Below are 10,398 nucleotides of genomic sequence, written 5' to 3'. Positions count from 1 at the left end.
GGGGAGGGGCTGGGAGGTGATTTGGGAAGGGGGCTGACTTACTGGGAGGTGATTTGGGGAAGGGGCTGGGAGGTGATTTGGGGAGGGGGCTGGGAGGTGATTTGGGGAGGGGGCTAACTTACTGGGAGGTGATTTGGGGAGGGGGCTGACTTGCTGGTATGTCACTCCTGAGGTCTGTCAGTCTGCAGGGTTCCTGACTTAGACGTGACCCCCACGTGTGGATCCCCACAGAACCTGGTACGGGGGCACTCACAGCCCCGCGCCTATTTGTCCGGTGGTTTCCTCTTTCAGAATTAGTGGAGGCAGGAATGGGGTTGGGGCCCCTGTTTGCAGCCTGTGGCAGCAGCAAATCGCATTATAAAAGACGTGCACACTCGGCTGGACTCTGCGTGTGCCTTCAGGGGTGGAAGCCTTGATGCATAATACAGCGTGGTTAACACTCAGCTTTACAGACAAGCCCCCGTCTACGTACCAGTATCTCACATCCAGCGCCTGTGACAGTGGGCAGGGGCACAGCCTGGACGGTGAGGGTGACGCGGCGCAGGGCTCACGGCTGTTGCGCACAGGATCTCCGCGGGTCACTGTCCACTTCACAGCACCTAGCCGCAGTGACATCACGGCCGCAGACATTCTGCAGTGTGCTGGGCCGTGACTGCTGACTGAATGAGAGAAGACGTAGGTGGTTAGCTCGGTGAGATACGTCTCGGCCCGTAGACCTCTCCGCTGGGAGGGGAATCCTCTCTGTGGGGGTCACTCATCACCAGAAACTCCCGAGCACGCGATGAGCACGCGACGAGCAGGTTTTTTCACGATTTCGTTGTCGCTGTTGTCGCAAGGTGCCAGAGAGTCATGTACGATTCACAGTGACCCTATGAACCACACACCTGAACCCTGTCCTGTCCTGTCCTGTGCCATCCCACCATCTCCGACACACACGCGCCCATTGCTGCGGCCACTGTGTCAGTCAGTCTCATAGAAAATCTTCCTCTCTTTCACGGCCCTTCCCCAGCCTGATGACCCTCTACAAGGCCTGGCCCCTTCTAGCAACATGCCCGGGCTGTGAGCTGAAGCTGCACCGTCCTTGGCTCCAACGTGCTTTCTGGCCCCACTTTCTCTGAGACACATCTATCTGTTCTTTGGCCGTCCACGGGGTGTTCAGTACTCTTCGCCAGCACTACAGCCCAGACATCGTTGATGACCTTGGTTAATGCCTCATTATTATTGTAAGAGCATGTGGGCTTTGGAGGCAGACAGGCCGTGCTCTAGTTCTACCTTGGCCTTTGCATCCTAACTGTGGACAAATGATTTCGCTTCCGGCACCTCTCTTGCACCTGCCTGGAGGGGTTGATACCGTGTAGAGCTGCGGGGAAGGAAGCAGGCAGGTGTGGGCTGCAGCCATCTCCTCAGTTAGCTGGGACCAGAGCTTTCACGCGAACCCCGATGAAGAGGTACCATCATCATCACCAGGTGCTTCACAGCCTCAGTGGGCAGTGCTGAAGCGCAGTGGGGCCAGAGGGGCCCAGGAGGGCCTTGGCTGTGGGTCCTGTGACTGCAGTGGGCCAGCCGCATCGTGAGCACCAGGCAGCGTCCCCTGGGATCCGCTGAGCACTGACGGCATTTGTCCTGGAAGGACATGCAGCACAAAGCCTGCAGTCACGGCTTTGCTGTTGGCTTGTGCCGTCTCTGGAGTGGAAGTGACACCGTGAACACGGAGTAGGAGAGCCCAGGAAGTTGGTTGTGCCAGCCTAGGCCAACCTGCTCTGTGAGGAGGGCGACGGTAACCCCTCTCGTCAGACCTTACAAAGGTAACCCAGGCTTTTGCCCGCTCACCCTGGTGCGTGTGTCTCACACTAGACTCAGGAGAAGAGCGGCCATCTGGGGTGGGGGGAGCCTGGCCATCCACCCTCCTGTCTTAGAGACCACGGGGAACCACATGGCCTCGTCCGATTGACCTTGCGGAATAACCCGGCAGGTCCTCTCTCCCTGCATCCTCCTCGTGAAGGCCAAGTGTGGGCCGTTAAGGCGGCCTTCTGCCAGGGGCTAGACATCAAATATTTATACAGCGCCGGCCGTAGCGTTATGTGCACAGTAGGGGGGCATCTTTGCCTTCATAAACAATGTCGTGATAATGGACTGTTGTCCACAGACGGGGGCCAATTGAACCTTCTCCCATCAGGAGGCTTCGCTCCGGCGTCGGCCTCTTTGTGCCAGCCCAGTGCCCATGGCAGCGACGCAGAGCCAGGCGAGAGATGGGGAGACGGGCGTGGATGAGGCCTTCAAAACAAGGGGCTCTTAAAAGCCCAGCTGTCTGCCCGCTGTGGTCCGCTGACGGCCTTGCTGTCACAGATGACCGGCTTCTGACAGCATCCTGCACTCCCTTCTCCATCAAGTCGGTGAATCAGCACTCTGCTTTCAGAGTAACGGAGAGCAGTGACCGAGAGGCGGGAGGAAGGTGCTGCAGGAGCAGGGCCACCCCCACGCCTGCTGGGCCCTCCCCAGGCCCACACAGCCCCTGTCCCGGCCTGGACCTGGGCCTCAAGGACAGGGGGCCCGGCATGGGCTCAGGGCCACACACACCTCCTTCCTGTCTGCAGCTCTGTTAGCAACGTCACCACCATTGTGGTTGAGGGTGTTCTGGCTTCATAAAAGAAGGAGGCTCCATTCTAGGTATGGATGCATTTCTAGAACCTTCTTGTGGTATTTTGACCCCACATGCACTCATCTCTCAGTGAGGACACTGGCCTGTCACCACACTTTATTGCTCAGTTTCTGCCAAATTCCTTCCCCATTAGATTTCTCCCTTATATTCAGTCGTGGGTAAGGAGTTGCTCTGATAACCCAGAGGCAGGTGGTTCTACAGGACAAGGACGGGCAGTCTCCTTCTGTGCAGTGTACAGCCTCTGAAAACCCGCTGGAGGGTCAGCCATGGGTCGGTCCTCACGCGGCAGCTCTCAGCACCAACAACAGATTGGACTGCAGGATGCCGTCCTGGAAGGTCGCCTGGAGGTGTTGTGTAAGAGCTTGAAGAAACGTGTGCTGTGTTGATATGCTTCTGAAAGGTCACAGAGTGTTGTCTGGCCCCAGAAGGCCCAGGTCCGGAACTAAGAATGCTTTACCCAGAAGGCCTGCCTCGGGCATCTCTCCTACAACAGGGGCCTGAGCTGAATCCACTACCACAAGCTTTAAGGGGAACTGGACCGCTAAACACCACTACGTGATTCAGATGAAGGGATGCATCCTTTTCCTCTGGTTGCCTCTGTGGAACATTGGACCAACACTGGGATGAGACGTTTCCACAAAGCACATAACAAGGCAAGCTTGGCACGTGCAGAAGCTGTCAGAGAATAAACACTTGGAATGTTGTTGATAGTGTCGCGTCAAGCACAACTCATAGCGACTCGATGGAAAAAGCCCTAATGCCTTTCCGTAACTATCGTCGTTTCTCCGAGTTCATACAGTTTCCAGAGGCGTGTAGTTTAGGAAGTGGATGCCACTCCTGCTTCCCAACTTGTTTTACAACTGGGAGCTCCACCAAACACTGTCCACACTGGAAAATAATTCTGGTATTTGATACCCCAATGGCACAAGGTTCAGCATCACAGCAAACCCAGGTTACCTCATACAGCACATTGACAAAGAGTGATGTACAAAGTGGGGGAGTGTTCCTCCAGATATAATAGCACTGGTCTCACTTAGCAGTGGTTAAGTGTTGTCGAGTCGAATATGACTGAGTAAGCTTTGCACAAAAGACCTGAACTCTGTTCTATGACTAACATCATTTCTGTACATTAATGACACTTGGAATAGGGAATGGGAAATGTGTGGTCCTGGTACCTGCTGGGACCTGGCTTGGAGGGCGTTACCTTACCGATCAGGAGGGGCTGGCACCCAGGTGAGGCTGGTGTGAGCAGCTGTTTGCTCACAGCCACAGCCAGGCTTGTCTTTCCGGAACTTCCCGAAGCCCTTCAAGGCAGGAGAAGAGCCCAAGCCCCGTGTGTCCTGTTCTACAGGTCAGTTACTGCCCCGTCATCCTGTGTAACTAGTGGCTCCAGGAGGTGCTGGCTTCACACATCCCTCCTTTGTTCTCACGTTTCTACAGGTTGGCAGGGGCACCCGGTCACGTGCGTGTCTGTGCGCCAGCTGATCTAAGCTGGGCTTCTTGGGGCCGCTTCTGCTAGGTGAGTCTCTCAGTGACACCGAATGGACAGATGGGGCTTGTCCCTCTCAGGCCGATGGCAGTTACGGAAGATGGACACGGCCCCACAATGCATTTTAAGGCTCTGCTTGTTTCACATCTGGCAGCCTCCCCGTGACCAGAACGGGTCCCCTGTACAGGCTGCTTGCTGGCTGATCTCCCACCCAAAGCCCCCACCGCCATCGAGCCGGTTTCCGCTCACAGAGACCCTCTATGAGGGGAGAGGTGCCCACTAGGCTGTCCGAGGCCGGACATCCTGACAGCAGCGCACATCTGCACTTTCTCCCAGGAGTGACTGCTGAGGTCCAGCCGAGTTCTGTCACACACCTTTAACTCCAGCCCCACAGAGCTGATGCCCCCACAGTCAGCTGACTCGACTGCTCTTCTCCTGACCCTGCTGCTCACCTGGTCCTCGGCCGCCCCTCCCTCCGTGTGCAGGCCTTGACTCGAGACCTCCAGGTCCAGAGAAAGATAGGAAGACCCTCCACAAGACGGACCCATGGGCTTGAGCGCATCAGAGATGGGCAGGACGGGGCAGCGTTCAGATGTGGTGTTGATAGCTGCCGTGAGTCACCTGAAGGCACCTCACAACCACAGGATAAAGGTTCCTGCACTGTGAGGCCAACTCTGACCTTCATAGCTCCGAAAATCGTCTGATTCTGCCTTAAAGAGACACGTAGAAAAGAGGAGAAAAGTCTTCCTCTCTGTCATCTGTTTGCACTAAGCCTGTATTAGGGACATTAGCCTTGCAGGATATAATACAGCAAAAGTTCATTCATGTGTCATTCCACCTCTTAGAGCCGAGGCTCACACGTTGTATATTTCCGTAAGGTCTGTGTTCTTCACTTTATTAACATGAAAACCCATGTGCGGTTCATAATGTGCTTTCATGTTCTGGCTGTTGGGGGTATTTTCTCCAGCATATTATGGGGGTTTTTCACCCCTCAAAACACTTTCCTGTGTCACTAAAGTCCTGTGATTTTTCAGGGATCATGTAATACATAATTTACAGAAATCTTCTAGTTTATTTAACTTTTCTTCTGTGGTTAAATATTTTAATTACTGATGTTATAGCTCAGTAAAGGCATTTTTTTAAGGCTTGCTCGTAGGTAAGTGTTTGGTGGCACGGTCATCACTATCTCAGTCCTGATGAAGACGTAGATTTCTGGGGCTAACTGCGTGGCTTTTGTATTACAGACCCTTAAGACACTGTTAAATTGCTTTTCAGAAAGTGTGTGCAATTAAAATCTTACACATTTTAAGCTGTCCTTTCGCCATAGGGGTAGAGTCAGCACAGGAGAGGAAGACCCTGTATGAGACAGATTGACACAGAGACTGTGGTAATGGGGGCAGGAGTGTCGGACAGTGAGGTCGGGTCAGGATAGGGCAGTGTTCAGAGCCACTGGGCACAGGGTCACTGTGAAGGATGGGTCAGAGCTGTTGGGCACAGGGTCACTGTGAAGGACAGGGCTCAGCTATTGTGCACAGGGTCACTGTGAGGATAGGGGTCAGAGCTATTGTGTACAGGGTCACTGTGAAGGACAGGGGTCAGAGCTGTTGTACACAGGGTCACTGTGAGGACAGGGGTCAGAGCTATTGTGTACAGGGTCACTGTGAAAGACGGGTCAGAGCTGTTGTGTACGGGGTCAGAGGACAGGGCTCAGCTATTGTGTACAGGGTCACTGTGAGGACGGGGGTCAGAGCTATTGTGGACAGGGTCACTGTGAAAGACAGGGCTCACCTATTGTGTACAGGGTCACTGTGAGTTAAAGTCGACTTGTAAGCCCATGACAACAACACGTCATCATATTCCTGTTATCAGAGATTAGTTTCTTTCAAAATCTGACAATTTGATGAGCGTCAAGGAGAGGACCTTTCCCCCCATCTTGTGTACTGACCATCTTCTTGAAGATGTATGTATGTGAGAGAGAAAACAAATTGCCAATTCTTGTCCTTTGCCCATTTCTGATATTATTTTTGCAGTTTTAACTATTTGTAAAGAATTGATATCTAAAGAAGATTATTTTTATGTGCCATCAAGTCGTCTGTGACTCATAGTGACTCTGTTTATTATACTTAGTCTTATTTCTGTGTAACAAGTAAATTTCTCGTTTTATTGATGGCCTTTCATTTTGTTTATGGGTCCATCGGAAGACAGATGATAACAGTTGATATAGAGTCACCTTGATCAATCAGTCTTTTCCTCTGTAACTTCTGGGAAGTTCAGGCAATTCTGGGAACTCCAGTGTGAGAACTTTTTCAATTTTGTCTTCCCTCCCGCAAAGACAGGTCAGACTGTCATGTTAATTATCCTTTCAGGACAAACGTGGTGTCGAAGCCCACATTTAAGCGTGTGTGGTATGATTGCTCCGTGATTCGTAGGCTAGCATCCAGCTGCTGTCCAGGACCTCACTTGACACATGAGTCGTCCAGCCCTTGATAAAGACCTCATTCCTTTTCGGGACAGAGCCTGGGCCCAACTCAGCTGCCTCTAAGTCCAGTCCACTGCCCCATGAGACAGTCAGGACACTGCCCAGGCATTAACAAAAGGCCAGACAGGCCTCTCTTCAAGCCTTCTCCAGGGTCAGGGACCCTGCATTTTTTCTTTGCACCATATTGCCTGGGACAGGTCTTCATGCGTCGTTCTGTGCGGTGACTCAGAACTGACTCAAAGCCGAGCTTCTTGGGGTGGGGGGGCTTTGAAGGCTGTAAATCACAGAGGAAATGGCTCATTTTTCTCCCAAAGAGTAGCTGCTGGGTTAGAACCTCCTGCCTTTGAACTGGCAGCACAACTCCTTACCACCAGGCCACCAAAGTTCAGTGGCTTTCTTCTGTGATGGTGTATGTTTAATACACGTTTGTTAAATACCATGGAACTTGGAACCCCTCCTGTGAGTAGAGGAATGCTTAAGGAAGGTTTTTCTCTGGTAAATCATTTGCAAAAATTTCCCGTCCCCAAATTCCACCTCTTGACAAACACTTGGTCTGTACAGCTTCTCACATCCTGCCAACTCCCCAGAACCAGTGCCTCTGGAAGCTTCTGACAAGCTCAGCTCTGGCATTATCCTTCAAGAAACAAACAAAAACACCATCAATTCTCACCTAAATAGCGTTTTCTCCTTTAAAAAATACTTGCACAAACCCGCAACTGTCTTTGCACATCCCTGCTCTCCCTGAATACGTTCTCCCCCGTGGATGCTGGTGCCGGAGCGTGAAGAGGAACGTAGACATGTGAAATCAGATGGTGATTGCTAACAATGAAATTTGGGCTCGTAAAATCAAGGATATTATTCAAAACTGCGAGGTAAATTAGTCTCATTCATTCTGATGGGGCTAGACTCCATGGCTGTGTATGCCTTCTTTAATTAACACACTGAAAAGATGCTCTGATTGGGGTTATTAATGAAGACAGCAGAATTCGTGCGCTCACACGGCTCTTGCCGCAGACAGTCTGTGGACCACCGCCCACCCACACCTTTGACTTTTCCCCTCCAGATTCCATCCACGGCCTGACAGATGGAGTCTTCATCTTCGAAGCCGTGTCCACTGAGGACAACAAGACCGTGCAGGGTTATGATGCCATTGTGGTGGAGCAGTGGACAGTCCTGGAGGTGAGTCCATCCCGGGCAGTGCCCTGCGTGTGTGCGGGGTGCTGGTGGCTCTGTGGGCTTGTGGAGTCGGCCAGGGAGAAGGCCGGGGCTCAGCTGGGACCTCCTGTAAATGGGGGTTTGACATGGGGAGACCCTAGGCCTCACTTTCATCTGCACGCCTGCTGAAACAGCCTGAGGTGGGAGAGAGGGCCCTGTTTTCCCTTCCACGGTGAAGACGTGTGTGTGACCGTCATGCAGAAGGAGACTGTGTGCGCCTGGGTGATGACAGGAAGCTGTCGGGCCACACGCATCACTCTTGGCCTCGGTAATAATAGAAGGGCAGCATCGTGATTACCTAGACCCTGCGTCTCCCTCTGCCAGCGACTTCCAGAGATGTGTGCGCGTGAGCTCACCTCATCCTCACAGCGACCCCAGGAACTCAGTGCTCATGCTGACTGCTTCACAGAGGGGGCACTGAGGCTTGGAGACGCTCAGGCCCAGCTTACGGTCAGCTCTTATGTCCTGATAGATGTGTGTAAGGCATGTCAACCTGTAAGGCCACCAGGCTGTAACTGACTGACTATAGAAAGAGTGGGCGACGTGGACACAGCTGTACTTTGACCCCTACTGACTCCACACAGGGGGACTGTCCCCATCAACACCATCCATAACACAAAACCAGTTCCCACAAGGTCAGATGTCCCCCAGGCTCCCGCACTCCCGACTAATCATCTCAGCACCAAGCTTACTGCTCTGCCGGGTCCCAAATCCCCTGCAACAACTTACAGACCTCAAGGAAGCATGTGTGTGATTATGGCTTTATTAGCACATTGCCTCAAATGACGGTAATACATTGGGGGGAAATGTGTTTGTAAGCACGGTCGTCAATTTAAAAGTGTGTGGCAATGTGTTAAAGAAGCTAACAGGTTACAACTCAGACTGATAACAGGATACAGTATTTTAGTCAGGACAGCTTCTAAAATCTGGTTTCATGCCCTCCAGCATTTCAGCTTTACAAAACACTCTTGTTTCCGTGCGCCATTGAGTCAGAACCGACCCATAGCTGACCGTCCAGGGGGTTTTCAGAGCCAGTGGACGTGGCCCGTCTTTCTCCCATGGAGCAGCTGGGAGAGTCAAGCCATATTCCTGTGGGATTAACAGCAAAGCGTCTCACCACCGTGACACCAGACTTCTCTTGTTGTGTAACGTAGAGTCAGAACCGACCCATAGCTGAACCTCTGGCGGTTTTCAGAGGCAGTTAATCACACGGGAGGAGATTGTCCGTCCTCCTGTGGAGCAGATGGTGGCTTCGAACCACATGCCTTCAGGATTTCAGCACAACTTCTCACCCCCTCAACCACCAAGGCTCCTTTAGTCCTGCCAGTTATGGTGTCTTCCTGCCCCGGGCCTCCGGCTTGGGCGAAGACCCCTCATTCCGGCTCCGTGGGCAGCAGTCCCTGGCATCTCCCTGCCCCGGGCCTCCAGCTTGGGCGAAGACACCTCATTCCGGCTCCGTGGGCGTCAGTCCCAGATTAGCTCTACCTCGCTTCAGGCCGCTGGGTCTCCGCTGCAGCCGCCGCTGTTCTCACGTGGGCCCTGGTCTGAGATGACACAGGAAGGATGCTCCCTGCCTTCACTCCTCTACCTTGCTGGTCCCAAGATTCCTAATTTCTACCGCTGAACCTGCTCCACTCACACCTGGTGGAAATGGCAAACTGGCCGGTCCCCTCATGGATAGACAGACACACCCTATTTGCGTGTTTCCGCCCAGCCAGGTGGCAGAGTGAAGGACACTGAATGGCCCAGGAAAGTCGTTTTGAAGTAGGCTGAGCACAGCATGCGGGCAGAGGTGTCCACCAGCACCTCCTGCTGGGGAAGGTTGGGAATCTCCCGTACATTCCTCAGACTCACGGGTTGGGGTGGACATAAGGGCAGGCACATCTCCTGCTGGGCTCTCTGGGACTCCAACCACATCAGGGTGGGAGGGAGAAGCTGCTTGAATGTGGAGAGCAGATTCCTGCCTGTTCTTGGGTGAGTCCTGTGTGAATGCAGCGTTGGCAGCACATGGAGGGGCCTCTGCCAACCGCCTTTCAGTCGCCAAAGGAAAACAGATGTAGACACAGGGTTTGCAATGAAAGTGGGGTGTTGAGGGAGTGCTCCCCACAACTTTGCTCCCTGCGGTCCTGGCCTGCCTGGTGTGAGAGGGTTGACACCAGCCTCGATCCCCGCTCCCCAGCACCGGGGCAGCCAGTCCAGCAGCAGGAAGCAAGGAGGGGGCTGCTGGGGGGCTGCGTTCTTCCCATGTGATAGTGATGAGAGGTGACTGCTTACAGACATCACAGCAAAGGGTACCCTGCATTTGCAAATCAGTGTGCAGGGTGTTCTGGAAGGGCCAGGCCCTGAGGCAGTGCAGTGAGGAGGGACCCAGAGAGCCTGGGGCCAGGCCTCCTCTGCCTCCAGTGCCCGTGAGACCTCTGCCCTGGCACCAGCACGTCTCCGTACCCTCCATGCCCCTGCCCAGAAGAGTGGGTGCAGAAGAGTGAGGCACACACAGGCCATGCTGCCCGGGGACCCTAAAACCCCTATGCACAGGCCGTGCCGCCCGGGGACCCT

General features: G+C 53.5%; 1 protein-coding gene across 1 annotated transcript in view; it reads left to right on the top strand.

Moving 5' to 3' along the window:
• Positions 1 to 10,398, top strand: part of RFTN1 (raftlin, lipid raft linker 1) — a 211,872-nt gene that overhangs the window by 155,621 nt on the left and 45,853 nt on the right. Inside the window, exon 7 of the mRNA XM_006883404.1 lies at positions 7,691 to 7,806. Within this exon, the coding sequence (XP_006883466.1) occupies positions 7,691 to 7,806 (116 nt within the window). The remainder of the gene's footprint in view (positions 1 to 7,690; positions 7,807 to 10,398) is intronic.

This window comes from Elephantulus edwardii, unplaced genomic scaffold (assembly GCF_000299155.1).
Source record: "Elephantulus edwardii isolate Elephantulus edwardi_28Jun2011 unplaced genomic scaffold, EleEdw1.0 scaffold00027, whole genome shotgun sequence".
Lineage (NCBI taxonomy): Eukaryota > Metazoa > Chordata > Mammalia > Macroscelidea > Macroscelididae > Elephantulus > Elephantulus edwardii.
The sequence above is the reverse complement of the archived record's forward strand: the minus strand, read 5'-3'. Positions and strand labels throughout refer to the sequence as shown.